The sequence below is a fragment of the Mixophyes fleayi genome, chromosome 3 (genome assembly GCF_038048845.1).
Source record: "Mixophyes fleayi isolate aMixFle1 chromosome 3, aMixFle1.hap1, whole genome shotgun sequence".
NCBI lineage: Eukaryota > Metazoa > Chordata > Amphibia > Anura > Limnodynastidae > Mixophyes > Mixophyes fleayi.
Genome location: NC_134404.1, coordinates 98,971,724 through 98,987,269, shown reverse-complemented (window position 1 = coordinate 98,987,269; position 15,546 = coordinate 98,971,724). Strand labels below are relative to the sequence as shown.

Genomic DNA, 15,546 nt, shown 5'->3' with positions numbered 1-15,546 from the left:
GCCAACGCAGGCCTCAAAGAAGCACCCGCTGCCACAAAAATGGACTTAACGGTCTCAACCTTCCTGTCTGTACCATCCTTAAGAGTGGCCTGGTTAGGAAGAGGAATAGTAGTTACCCTTGCCACAGCCGCATCCACTTGAGGAAGCGTTTCCCATTTAGCGAGAACTTTAGGGGGAAAGGGATAACACGATTGCAGTCGCTTAGACACCTGGAACTTCCTGTATGGGGAAGTCCAAGGTTCTGACAGCAAATCTTCCAATTGGGAAGAGGCCGGGAAAGAAAACGCTTTTTTCTTGCGTTTTACAAAAAGAGGATTCAGAAGCCTCAGGAACTCTTCCCTCAGGAATATCAAGTACCTGACGCACAGCCTGAATTAACTCCTCCACACTCTGACGATCAGTATGAACCTCCTCAGACAGAGATGTAGCATCTATGTCAGAACCCAGCGGTAACTCACCCTCTTCCTGGAAACCACAATCAGACTCATGTCACAGAAGAGGTGCCGCCACCCTCTTCCGCTTACCTGAGGAAGATTGTGCGGCCGAATGCATCATCCTCTCTCAAAGAGGAAGAAACCGCCACCAAACCCTGTACCCAGGCTGGTTCTACAGACTCCACTGGAGCAGAAACAGGCAAAACCTGAGCTGAGGAAGCTGAATCAGAGGATTGAGCAGCTTGAGACTGTACCCTCTGAGCAAGTAGTTCCACCGTATTAAAGAGACCGAGCCCAGGCAGGCTCCTCAGTTTTTGAACAGACAGCAACTGTTTTACCAAGAGTAGTGTCCGCGGGCCGACAGGTTACGCACAGAGCCTGTGCGCCTGGCTGCCCAGACGGTAACTTAACGTGACATACAGCACAGGTGAAACTTAGCATAGTAACACCAGCCCTACTACGCATAGATTTTTCCCTCTCAGACATGTTCAAAGATGGGACAAAACAGTACAGTGAAATACACACAATACAGATAACAAGCAGCACACAAACTACAAAAGGGAGCCTACGATACAGCCAACAGCTCCCAATTGTAAAATACTACAAACGTTTATCTAACCACCCCCAACCCTTTACCTTACAGTATACAGGATAGAAAAGGTAAGAAGATGGAGCTTTTTAAAATGGCTCACTATTTAGGTGTCTGCACACAAGGAGTGAGAGACTACCACGGGGGAAGTGCATATGAGGAAACCACTCCCCCTAGGGCTCAGCACTGGATTTGGCTATCGTCCAAGTATGACAACCTCCTCGCCCAATCCAGAGCCTAGCAGGGCTCACTAAGTTAGTGACCCTTGTCTGACCCTGTTCCCTGAGCTAAAAATAGATAGTCTTTAAACAAACAAAATGACTGCTTTCAGTAAAAAGCAGCCAGCTCAGGGAACCACTGCGTTTTCTACCCCCCCCCCCTCTCTCAGCACTATGCTGAGAGAGTGTTTCACTTATCTGCTGCCAACCCTGCAGATGCAGTGTGCGCTGTAGCTTTTGCTAGCTGCACAGGAGGACGGACACAGCCTGCAGCGACTGTGCCCGGCTCCTTGGAAGGCCCAAACATCGGAAGAGGGAGCAGGCAGAAGGAGGCACCTCCACGGCACCTCCATCCCCCCCCCCACAGACAGCGCACAGCCGTCCATGCTGTGCACTACACATAAAGGTTCCCCCGCTGTTAAAACAATCTCTCCCCGCCAGCAGCAGCCGTGGGAGAGATATAAAGACAGAGCCCGAAGAGAGGGAGGGGAAGCAAGCTTACCCCGACTCCCCTCATAACAGCGGGCAGCGGGACCTCTAACTGACAGCCGGCTACGCGGCTCAGAGCCGCCAGCTGTCAGATCCACGGAGATAAAGTCTCTGCTAACATAAAATAAAAGTAAAAATTAAGCAGCCCAGTGCACAGCCCGCTCGCCGGGCACTTAAACTAGACTGGCCTCTAGCAGGAGGTGGGGTATAGAGGGAGAGGAGCCAGAGCTCAGTTTCACTAAAGTTAAAGTGCCAGTGTTCACCTGTCCCTACTCTATACCCCAAGGTTCCCGGTGTCCCCCAAGGATGACAGAGAAAACACACACAGTGTGCATTGTCCACAAAAATTTAAATAACCACTGAGATAATGATTACACTCACCTGAATGGTCTTGACCAGTATACAAAACAAATAACTCACTATGAAGATGTACTGAAAATAATACTTATAATCTCTATTTGGATAAATAATGTATTTTTCAGATAGTCCTAATTGTAGAGCAAGAAGATTCTCAGATGAAGCGGTTTCCTGGTTGCCTGATGAAGTGGATCTCTCACCCACACAAGAAAAGTGCAATCCACATATCTTTAAACACACAGCCCTGTTCAAAAATGGTATACACCATTGTGTTGATTTATTGGTTGTGCTCTAAACTTAATAGAACACACAAAACACAACGAATTAGCCAACAACTGCGCAGCAAAGAAGAACTTAGAAAAAGATCTGAAGGAAATTTTTTTAATGTAACAATAAAAAATAGATAATATTTGAGTACAATTAGGAATATAGTGGTTTCATTCTAATGATCAAATATTACACAAACATAGAAAAATAACAGTCAAAAAGGTAACAAACTTTAGATATAACAATACACTCTATTTCACAAATGTGTGCTGACTCAGTTCTGAGACCAGACATTCATCATAGCAGCATACACATGTCCAGATTGAAAGTTTGTTTGGTAAAATTGTATTCATGCTATATATGTGAATGATACTTTTGCTAGCAGCAGCAATGGTTCTCCAGCGAGAGGTAGTAAAGCAGAAGGTTCTGCCAGCTTGTGGGTAGCAGTGAATACTGAGAGTTGTTCCACAACAGATGAACCACCAGAGATTACCCAAGGCTAATATAAACTGGCTTTGCACAGTTTATACTTGCACATTATGTCTTGGCGTTTCAGCATTTACAGAGATACCGTATATACTTGTGTATAAGCAGAGATTCTCTGCACATTATCTATGCTGAAAAAGCCCCCCCCCCCCCCCCCCCCTCGGCTTATACTCGAGTCAATGAGTTTTCCCAGTTTAATTGCTTTAGTAAGTGTGAAATATCTTGAAGGGGAAACAATATTTTAAAGACAGAGGACCTCATTTAGTGTTCAGAGCATATCTAGCTAAGGCTGCAATTTTGCACCTAGATACACCATGTTGTGATGTAAGTAGTGTAAATGCACTCTCCCACTTCTAAATATTCACAACGTTTAAGATGCCCACATTCGAGCTAGATTGATTTCGAACTGTAAATGTGGCCGTGTATATCTAAAAACAATTAAATAGGACTCCTATAGACATTTGGCATGCAAGTCTTTTCACTGGTTATCTGCTGAATGAGAAAATGAAAACATTTTCTTGTGGAACACTACAACTCTGTAGACCTGGCAATGAGACTGTAAGAGAACCAATAGTTATTGCATTGAATATACTTACAAAAATTACTTGTTTGTTAAACAAATGTGCAATTTTAATACAAAACTTTTCTTTTAAAAAAAAACAAAAAAAAAAACAGCTAAAGTTCATTTACACACATCCCCTCCCCAAATAAAAAAAACGAACTGAATGTAACATGGCACCAATAATTACGCCGTTTCTTGGCCTGAGCTCTCCAGTGTATCACGTCATGTTGGTGTCCCCTTTTCAATGTGTTAGATGAAAACCTATGTCAATAAAATTGTTCTTGGGAAAAAAAAATTAAAAATACTCTTATTACCTTGTGTTAATAATAAGCTCTTCCGACAAGTCCATAGCTCCTGCCATTAAATCATCTGAAGGAATCAGGTTACTAAAGGTGGACAGACTTGGAGGTCATTCCATTTTCCAGGCTGAAATCAGCAGGCTTTTGTCAAGCCGTGAATCCACAGGCCGCTCATTCACATTCCAGTAACAAGGAGTGAGGATAGAAAGGAAGAGTGTACAATTCCCCATTACCCAATCTCCAGGCCTAAGTGATGTGTATTCCCACCAGGAAAGCTTTTGTTTCCAAAGACGAAAATAAAAGTTTGATGTATTATAGGATTAACATATTATCTGAAAGATAATGCTCCCCAATAAATCTTATTAAATACTCTATAAAAACACATAAGAAACAATAGTGCAATAACCAATATAGGCATATGATTGGAATGAGTATCTAACATACACATCATTGATTTAATGGGATAGTAAAAGGTGTACTCCTACTTTAAATGTAATTTTCTACATGATCTACTGCAACAGGCAGAGTTGGATATTATGATTGCTCTTCGACACAATAAAGCCGTCGAAAGATGGTATTGCCCCTTTGAACAAAAATATAATTGACAATTGGAACTTAGAACATAGGAAAATCGCATGGTTGTGTAAATATGTAAATTAACCATCCAAAATAGTGAGCTCAATCCTCAACTTAAATATTTGGTGAAGCTTGTGGTTAACAATCCTCACTGCGGATGCACTGTTCACCCAGGTCACAGAGCCCCCATTTATGTAGTCGTTCACACAGGCAGCGTTTTGTCAACTCTACTCCCCTGTATACTTCCCACTCACGCACTGGCAATGTATAGTATCCCTTAATGCATGATGGACAGCAGGACTAGTATCCAAACAAGCTGTGCAGTAGTGTTGGAGGCTCTGAGAAATAACTTAGCAGCAAGTTGTTCTTTAAATCCCCCCTTCAAAAATACTCTGGGGGAAAAATAAAAAATTAAAAACAAAAAACACCACAACAGTGTGCATCTTCTTTGGCAGCACCAGAGAGCCAATGTGATAAAGCTCAGTTTTCAGTCTCCGGACCAAGTCTTCATTTAAAAAACAAACAAACAAAAAAACCCCCAAAGATTGGAGATCCCTTTATAGAAAAGTGTGCTCGAGAAATGATCATTTTCATTAACATTCAGTGGTACACATTAGGGATAAAATAATATCACCAATACAGTAAGCATAGGGGGATGTGAGTGTCTAATCATTTTTAATGTATGATTGTCTGTCCAGGGTAAATACTGCCCGCCCCCCCTAATATATGTACTACCACTGTAAAATACTTTTTTTTTTCTTGAGAATGAGATAACTCATAAAATGGACCAATACTATATATTGATAGTCTAGTTTTTGATGGGACTCACAAAATGAACAGCAATTCTACCATAATAAGTATAAAAGTATGGCACTCTTTCTGGAGACTCACCACCATGTATAAACCCGTTTAACACCTCTATTACCAAATTTGCTTAGATTGACATTTCAGACATAAAGAAACTTCATATATGTGGTTCAATATAAACTCCATGGTCAAACCAAAAGGAGTTTCACAAACCACTCTGTAAACTTTAACACACCGATGGACAATTCGCGGAAAATATCCAGTTACTTCAGGACACTTCTGTGACCCAGAGAATGTAAGTGGCTACAATAATGTTCGGGCAGCTGTGAGAAACAATAGAGACAACATCAGAACATTAGAAATTTCTTACAAAATTAAAAAAAAAAATGTAGTTAAAGAACCAAAATACCCATAAAATCACTATGTATCAAATAAGCTGCTTTGTAACATAAAATAAAAAGTGTTTGTACTTTCGCAAGTTAGACATAAGTGTCTGAGGAGGTCTGTCTATTGTCAAGCAGATGCATCAACTCTGAACATGGCCTGCATACATAAACTTGTGTGCATCTTTTTCAATTGCCTGTTACGCTTAAGCTTGCGTTCCACTCTGATTCAGGCCCTAGATCCAAACAAACAAACGGCTTTACTTTTCAGTGCCTGACGAATCCATCGACTCAGCAGGCTCACTGATGGGTGGAACTCACAAGAAGCCATAACTCATGGAGCAATGGTGACTCTGGGAGCACTTCAGGGAGCTGTCCGAAACAGTGATTACTTTGTATCCCTATAATAAGGTTCCTGAATAGAACATTGGGTTGTATTTTGTAAGTTGAATTCTATAAAACGTGCTAAGGAAAGAACTGGTTTTTTTTCCATTAATGCCCATAAATGAAAAATATATTTACTCAACTATGGTTCCAAGCAAAACCATCATCTGTCACCTCTGATTTCTGTGCCCCATATAAAAGCACTCGGCATGCAGTCTCTTGATTCTACATAGTGCTGGAACCACTTTACTAAAGCCTTACAATTTCAGCAGGGGATACAATGTCCCTGTGCCTGCTTGGGTGACTTTCCACAACTCTACAAAACTGTGGTGACCAAAAGCTTTTCATATCTGTTGCTGCAGCTTGTAAATGTATGTCCATGAGCAATTACAAGTATGATGGATATAAGAACTTTGTGACAAACAATATTCGCTGTACAGCGCTTTGTAATTGGCGCTATAAAAATAAATCCATTCATTCAATCCACATATTTACCAATTATGTTAGCACTGTAGCCACTTTAGGCATATCATGTCTAAAAAAGAGGTAATGCGGGAAAGGAACAAGACACAAAGAAAAACTGCAACTTTAGTAGACATGTTAGAAAATATGGAGGAAAAAAACAAAACATTGTACCCAGTGAAAGTGTCATGCAATGTATAGCTGTGATGCCAAGGTGACAATCACTGGAGGTGTAGTTTGCATACATACCTGTGCTCCAAGTCTTGAGAGATATCTAAGTCTCAAAGCAAATGCACTCAATGGACGAATCCTACTTAGTGAGCTTTCCCTCCGTAGTCGTGCTTTCTCGGCCCTATAAGTAACACAAAGCTTGGTAACTACATAGGAAAACATAATACACAGAATAAGGCCAGGTACCCACTGGCATTGCGTTAAACACCCTGAACAGAACACTCTGGGTAAAAGACCTGAACCTTCAGACCCATTCACACGAGTTATAATCGTGCCAGAACTCTAGTAAAACACATGAAATTAACACCAGTGGGTACAAGGCCTAAAGGAGTATTCTAGGACAACAGTAAAGGTTATTAAAGTGCGCGTTATCCATTTCGTAAAAATCAGTTATTACTGTATATTTTCATAAAAGAAAAACACCACAAAGATTTTTCTTTCGGAAATGTTTTATTTTATCAGAGTAATCTAATAATTGAATAAAGTGATCTTAAAGAAAGTGCGGTCTCAGTAAAGTAAGATTCCAGTAGTACAAACAAAAACAAATAAGTTAAGCATCAAGATAAACTCAAAAAACACATTAGTAAGTGCTAGTAAGCAAACATAACCATTAATAGAAACTATCCCTGAGAAAGATACATAAAAGGTCACATGATACAATTTCTTGAAGATAAACAGTAACATACAGCCAGAACTTTAAGAGCAGATCTTGGAACAGAAAAAACATGACTGCTTGTGTACCAAATGACAGCTATACAAAAACAAAGTGCAATCTTCCCCACACAGTTCTAATACTTTTAATAAGTATTAAAGACAAGAACCTATTTTATACTATAAAACAGTGACCCAACTTCTTTCTTTAGAGGGGAGAAACCAAACATGTTTCAGGATTATAAATCCTAAACTAAGGCGAAAAGTTATTGTGGGCAGCACGGTGGCTCAGTGGTTAGCACTTCTGCCTTACAGCGCTGGGGTCATGAGTTCAATTCCCGACCATGGCCTTATCTGTATGGAGTTTGTATGTTCTCCCCGTGTTTGCGTGGGTTTCCTCCGGGTGCTCCGGTTTCCTTCCACATTCCAAAAACATACTAGTAGATTAATTGTCTCCTATCAAAATTGATCCTAGTCTCTCTCTGTCTGTGTGTGTATGTTAGGGAATTTAGACTATAAGCTCCAATGGGGCAGGGACTGATATGAATGAGTTCTCTGTACAGTGCTGCGGAATCAGTGGCGCTATATAAATAAATGGTGATGATGATGAGCTTCCCTTACATCAGTGGTGGGCAATAGGTGGCATACGGGCGCCAGCAGCCCCTCTAGTCGGCTACTCCCAATCATAGTGTCTGCTTTAGCAGAGAATAAGGTAGACTGGGGACAGCCAACTTGTGTGTCATGTGACCTCACATGACATATGGAGGTCACACTGCATAACGGAGGATGGAACGCAGTGCGCCCTCCATCCTTCCTCAGTGCACCCCTACCAGAGCTGCCCATTCCGGATTTACATTTATGTAGGTTATATAGTTGGTGATAAATAAGGGTGGAGTTATAAAGGATGGTATAAAAAGAAAAACACAATATCTGATTGTGATAAACGGTGCTTTGCAGAACTTTTGTCTGCATAACCTGAGCTTTTGCAGACTGCCATGATGTTTCAGAGTAGGTGGATCTACCTGTATATACGCAGGAAGAAAATTGCATGGGAATGGTAATGCTTTGCGGTCTACTTTAAAAACAGTTGGTGTGTCAACAGTTAAATGAGGTAGGGATTTAAAAAAGCCTGATGCATCATATATTCATGTAAACGCTGAAAAAGTTAATAAGTTACTAATATTGCCCAAAGGATCAAATCTGCTTTAAGACCATAGCAACAAATAAGACATTTGCTTCTATCAGTCTGTTGCAAATTAGACAAAGTTTTGGGAACTACAACAAATGCCAACCTGTTCTTTGTACAAGTGCTCTAATCATCCAAACGCATTGCAAGGCACACATCCAAATCCCTCATTAATTTCACATTTTCAATTGTCTCATAAAATATTGCTTGGTAAAGCATAATTTAGGCCTTAAATGGATCGAAACGTTCTTTACTGCATGAGTCACTTCATGTTGAATGTTTTTATTACACTGGTCAAGATCTCAAAGTACCGTAAAAGTGCAAAACACATCTCTAAAACTATCTAATGAGACCCAGTCTCAGAAATCTCAAGTATATTCACACCCTACCACATCAGGGAACCTCCTAAGAGTGGTCTTCTCTCCCTCTTTATAGAATGTTTGTATGTGGGTGCAAAAGTATGAGAACTAATGCTACAAATACCCCTAACTCGCCAAACCCCTCCAAGCAAATAGAGCAAACCCTTCCACCCCTACAAATACCTTCACCTTGGACCACACATTCAGGTGCTTATCACTGAAAATGGGGGCACTTGCATAAAAGTAAGGGTGTGACTTCAAAAAGGTAATTGTGCTGTAGGTTTGCACTTTTCCATGGTCAATAATAAACCTCAAGGAAGGCAAATGTAGGATTGTTTAAATGGTTTAAAGCTGCATTAAAACTCCGTGTGAGGAAGCGGAGCTTTATAGCTTGACCCCTTCCCAGGCCCTGTGATTAGTCTCAGAACACAGATTGAAAACACGGGTTGCATGACGTTTTGGAGGAGGATGTTATAGGCAGTACCAATGGAGAGGCAGCAACTACAGACATTGTGGATTCTCATTGACCCTCCCTCACATCCCAATTCTGCAACCATTTTAAAAAGTGTTTTTTATTTTTCTTTTAAATCTAAATAGGATATAAAAAGTCATATTGTTTCAGTAGATATATTTGTAAAAAAAAAAAAAAACTGGTTACAAAACTATTACAGTAAGTGTTTTATAATAAAGGACGCTAAACCAAGTTGATCCAAAATAAAAAAGTAATCTTTTAAATGTCTGATTTGTGAGGAAAAATTTTACATTATTGTAACGCTGCAATTTATCCAACTAACAAAACGAAAATTGGATTTAGAACAAATTAAGACTAATTAGAGACTTTAACTCAGCCACTCAAAGCATTTTTACTACTGCACATCTAACTCATCAACAAAATATTTTGCCTGTGGTGACAAGAAAAGAAAAAGCCCACGTGATGGACTTTGGTACCTTGCATGATCTACAGTTCTAAAGCAGCCATAAAAAAGGACAACATAGAAAAAAAAAAAGAAAAGAAAAGGAAAAGAATTTAAAAAAAACAAACCACATTCACAAACTTTGGGGTAGCTTAGATCAAGCAGTCGGCGCCAAAAATGTTTTTTTTGTTTGGTGCAAATTTGTCCTTCACCTTTCTAAAACCCCCAGATACACATGACTACACTGAAAAATGTCCAGATCCCCTCTCCCTATATTTCGATTACTCAGGTTTATTAGGGGGCGTTTTTAGACGTTATTCAAAGTCCATTGTGATCTGTAAAATACTTAAGTACCCTTATGTTTTCACTTGATTGCACATAATAAAAACAATCATTCTTCTAAAATTAAGAACTGTTTGAGCTATAGAGTAGAGATGCTCACTGACCCCTGTGAACTGGTTTTGGATTAACTTCATGTTTTGGTTAAGCTACCCTTGTGTGTTTTAGATTTTTTAGAAAAAACCTAAAATATGCTAAAATCACATAAGTCTGCTCTTTTTTGTTCCTACATTATTATTAACCTCAACAACACTAATTTCAAGACATTTGCAGTCAATTTAGACCACCTAACAGGTCACAATATTATTTTCATACATTTTCAAACAGACTGAAGCGACCTGGCTGGATGGTAAGCGACAGAGCAATGACACAAACACAGGGCAGTTCCTAGCACATCTAGGAAACATTGGCACACAGCAGTGGCAGCAAAGATAAATGGGGATCTGCCCTCCCTCCCTCATTTTGGATCTTTAAAAGGAATTCAAAATTTGCGAGATCCGACGACGTCACAATGATGTTTTGCCTCATTTTCAATTCCGAGGGCGCGCGACAGTACCGCTCCGCTCGGTACTCGGATCCCCCAAGTTCGGGTGTGTTCGGTTCTCAGGGAACCGAGCCTGAGCATCTCTACTTTAGAGCATTAATTTTAAATGAACTCGCATAAAAAAAAACAAAAAAAAACTAGTAAATGTACAACAGAAATGAAGTCCCTGCAACAGACCCAAGAGCATGAGAAACAGTCATAAAATCCTGTCCATAAAATGCTTTGTACTTTTGGGATCTGTTTAAGACTTGTTAGGAAATACTGTAGCAAACAGTACATCCAAAGATAAAGTGCTTAAAAGACAGAAATAAGCGCTATTTAAAAAAGACCAAGTGACCTTAGTTTAAGTAATTTGTGACTTCAGATTGTCACAAGAAGAAAAAGTCAATCAATTAAAACAAGTATCAAGCGAAAACAAAAGCATATTGACTATAATGAAAGTACCACAATCAGTGCCAAAGACTTATGCCACATGACCAATTAGTCTTGTGCAAGTAACCTCTGGCACTGCCAATATGCATACACTCTCGGCTGTAATGAGAGTTCCTTTTTTTATTACAGTCTTACTGTAAGATGGTTAGTTTATGGAAGGCAATTAAAATTGACGCAACGCTGACTATTTGTAGCAAGCTCAGAAGACACTAAGGCTCTTCCAGTTGACAGCTTGCTGCCCGCTTTCTGCATACGTGAAGATGACATTTTGCTATTCAGTTTCTTTTCTGCAAGAGATTATTATACAATGTTAAGTTAAAATGGGCAATTATCTGATTATAGAATGATTTGTGCAATGGAACAACACTGGAGATAAACTAGTGTAACTATAAAGCAGTTGTAACAGTACTAAAAAGTCATATAGGTTAATTTTGAGTTTCTCCTCCTATCCAACTAGGAGAACAGACTAGTTCCCATAATTACAATCTACACAATATAGAGCCCCAAATGTTTAGTTTCTCTGGCCTCTGAGTTCTGCGGTTATTGTGATCAGTCCGCTTAGGTCACTACATTCTACTGATCAACTCAGGCAGGCAGTCAGGAGGTGACTTTGCCTGTCTAGCGAGACTGCCTCCATCCACTCTAAAATTATTTACTATGTGAAAGGGACTAATGTGGGGCCAGTGGAAATCCCAAGAGTACACCCCACTGCTCTGCTACTGGAAGGAGTTTATAAAAGCTTTCTCCTTTCCCCAAGCTATATATAAAAAAAAAAAATAGGGGACATCGTACATACACCTCTACAAAGTAGGGGTTCCATACCCACCTAAACATATGGATCTGGATCCTGTGTAATGCATCAAAAGTCATAGGCCAAATGCGTTTACACTTCTGCAGAATTCATTCTGAAAGCACCATCAAAACCGGTGGCGGTCATAATTCCAACACTGGAAATTTAGGCAGGCTAAATGCCGACACTTCCATTGTGCTAACAGGTTCACTATGTGGATAGTGTGATTGTGATTAGCAACATTGCTAATGTCGCCAATGCGGACATTAAAAGAGCAATGGAAGTGTCAGCATTTAGCCTGCCGTTAAGAGTCCACATTTCCAGTGCCGGAATTACGAAACTCACCCATCAATACAATGGTTATAATTCATATTTTTTAATAAGCCTTCACACATTTACTATGCCCATAAAAAACCCAAAACAATTATAGGTGGGTATGGATCCTAATGGCGGTTATACTAAATATTCAGGGAGCTGACATTACTACTACATCAACTAAAATACAAGTTGCTTTAATATATTTAAAGTGATGTTTGTACAAGTTCCCAAACTTGGAGAGATCATGAGAATCCATTCAAAGATATTGTATTTACTTTTGCTATGTTGTGAAGTGTTTATCACTGATAAGTGCCATTTCAGAGGGAAAAAAAAGTTGGCTACAATATCCTTCTATTAACTTACGCAGAACTCAGCTGTGCAATGGAAACAATAATACTCTCACAATTCTATCTAAAAAAATAATATTAAACTTTAAAATATATAGTACTGTTGGTTCTTTTATAGAAGCCAACTTGTATTTAAGATTTATGGCTCTTTAAAACTTTGCGATTACTTTAGAGTAAGGTGAAACTACCCTTTTAGTCTGAATGAGTGGTGGCTAAAAATGAAACAAAAAAGGTATTTTAAAAAGGAGGACGAGAAAAAAAAACAAAACCCCAAAAACACTATCCTTATCTGCACTTTCCATGATCATGTCTTATTTGGAAGGTAACTCAAATGGGGACATTTATGGAAACGGATGTACAGGTAAAAAAGGTACTGAAACCAACAGCTACCAATTCTGATTGCCTTCGTTTTGTTGAGAAAGTCGGTTATCAGATTGGCAGGGGAAAAGAGCCCACAGCAACCAGATAAGTGTCCCACTCCCTTGCTGTTATGGAAGTGATGGATTGAACATCTAAACCACATTTTTTGCAATGTGTACAATTTCTACTTAAGTGATAAATGAAGAGGTATGACAAGGAATGGCTACTTGCTATATATTATATTGTAAGTGGCTAAGGAATATGAGGACACAAATGCAATGTCTCAATGTTCTATTGCCTGCCATGTACCCTTCTGAGTATTAGTAAGTCATTTATTGTTTTAGTAAAGCAACATAATATGCAAAAAAGCAAAGCACACAAATGCAAAGCACGGAATGAAACTAGCGCAGCTTTTAATTATAGGGAAAATTCTTGGATGACCAAAGTAGTACTATAGCCTCCAAAGACAATACAAGGGTAAAAATAAAATTAACAAACGTGATTCAATGCTTGACATTCCTTAAAGAACTCATTACATACACATACAGCTTGTACATAAAAGCCAAGCAAAACAGCAACAGCAGCACCACCAACTGGCTCACAAAGGAACACATCTCACTTTTTCTTAATTGAGAACATTTAATTTTTCTATCTCTAATTTTTTCATTCATAGACCAATTAGCACAGTGTTTCAAGCTGTGGTGACCACAGCTTGACCTAGATGTACACAGTACAACAGCCACAAAACAATTGTTTGTGTGTTGCATGTCCCAAAACAGTTTCTCAGTCTGAAGAGCATGTGGTAAATTGTTAGAACAGTAACATCTAATCACAGTAGTGAAATTCACCTTTACCGTGTAAATAAATATCGAAAGCACTGTGTAGTATAATCAACAGCAGAGAGGATAATGCTATAGGTCTTCTACACCCATTCTCAAATACAATGCTGCCATTTAGAAAATGCCTTTTGAATGTGAAAACATATTTTAAAGAAGACCGATATGTGATTAAAGAAAGATTACCTGTTACTAGAAATAAGAGGATTTTTACTCACCGTAAAATCAATTTCTCTTACTACACTGGGGGACACTGCGTTACCTTGGGGTATAGTAGGTGGGTCTGGAGTTAGGCACTTATAAACTTGTTTGTTTCCCTGACTCCTCCCCCACACTATGCCCCTCCTCTGTAGCTGACTTCAGTTATGTATAACCAAGCCAGGAAGAGAGAAAAAGCAATTCAGAAAGCAACACCAAAGACAGCACTACTTTCAGAGCAAGGGAGGGCGCAGTGTCCCCCAGTGTAGTAAGTTAAATGGATTTTACGGTGAGTAAAAATCCTCTTTTCTCTATCCTACCACTGGGGGACACTGCGTTACATTGGGGAGCTACCAAAGCTGTGTCCAAGGGCGGGAATGCTCTGGAACGGCTGTGCGCAATGTTTTGTGTCCAAAACCCTGCATTTGTGAATGCAAAGGCATGCAACAAAGAAAACAATATGCAGCAGAAACAGACGCTGCCACTCTATACAACTGCGCCATTGAATGACGCAGTTGTGGCGTACAAAGAGCTGCAACCCTCCTGGAAAGTGCACTGTAAAAGTCACTGGAACCTGCAGAGGGGTACAGACAGAATGTTGGTCGTGATGCAGTGGCAAGAGACCACCTAGACACTGCCCCGCCCCCTACGCTCTTTAGCGCTAGAGAGGCTAAAGGGGCATTAAATTCCTAAACAGGAACTGTGCGAACAAGAGCACAAACTATCTCCTGTTGGAGAAACGTTACACAAAAAGAAGAGGCACAAGAATGATATACCGCAATCTCTGTGTCAGTGGTATGCAGGCACTTAACGTCATAACCAATAATGTCTCGTACAACGCGCCACTAATTTTCTGGGAAAGAAAATAAAGAGCCATACACACTCTCGCCCCAGATCCCCTACGAGATGTGACATCCAAGGGAGCAGCCTGCATTGAGCTAACAACTCAATCCACTCAATGATATCCAAAGGATCACCATATACACTGATACAACAGCTTAAGCCACTCAGTGATATCTAAGGGAGCACTGATACAGTGCTTAAACCATTCAGAGATAAACAAGGGAGCACTCATTCCATGAGCTAAACGGCCTAATTAACTCAGCGATATCTGAGGGAGCACTCATATAGAGAGCTAACTACATAAGCCCGACATAGATACCAGGAAGCACTCATACCACGAGCTAACAGCTTAACTAATTCAGAGAGTCACTGGAGGCCAACGCAAGCCCCCTGATGACGAGAACTAGACTCCCTGGAAATTTACAACCAACCAAAGGTGGGCTGAGCATAAAGAAACCGCTTAAGCAAAACAACCTTCCGCTGAGCTAGACAGAGAGCCACGGAAGCTGCACGCTGAAAGAAATAGGGCGGAGACCCAATTGAAGCCAGCTGGTAAAGAAAACCTTTTAAAGATTCCTGAGTGGGACGTGTGAAATTCTATGAATTTACACCAATCGAATATAGTTTCTAGCCCAAAGAAAACAGCTGAGGAAGACGCTCTACGGCTGAATTGAAGGTAGCAACCATCTCCCTGCAAGGATTCTCTAGCCGAAAAGGTTGGCCATCCGACGCCACAGTGTCAAACCAGATGATGAAAACAAAAAGAGTCGAACTACGAGATGAGGCCGCTCTGGAACCGGGAAAAGAGGGACAACAACACAAGTCCCCTAAAGCAGTAGAGCACTGCTTTGCGAGAAACACGGCGGACCACCAGACTAGCTGGGA

General features: G+C 40.2%; 1 protein-coding gene across 2 annotated transcripts in view; it reads right to left on the bottom strand.

Moving 5' to 3' along the window:
* Nucleotides 1–3,006: 3,006 nt before the first annotated feature.
* The window catches only part of MFSD1 (major facilitator superfamily domain containing 1), a 33,073-nt gene continuing 20,533 nt past the window's right edge, over nt 3,007–15,546 (bottom strand). Inside the window, exons 16-17 of one of the 2 annotated variants that reach the window (XM_075202058.1) lie at nt 6,563–6,665; nt 3,007–5,407 (exon numbers count right to left, since the gene is read on the bottom strand). In XM_075202058.1, coding sequence (XP_075058159.1) covers nt 5,348–5,407; nt 6,563–6,665 — 163 coding nt within the window. In that variant the 3' untranslated portion in view covers nt 3,007–5,347. Of the gene's footprint in view, nt 5,408–6,562; nt 6,666–6,975; nt 9,689–9,732; nt 11,257–15,546 lie in introns of those variants that run through there. The other variant, XR_012689583.1, reaches the window with a different exon arrangement.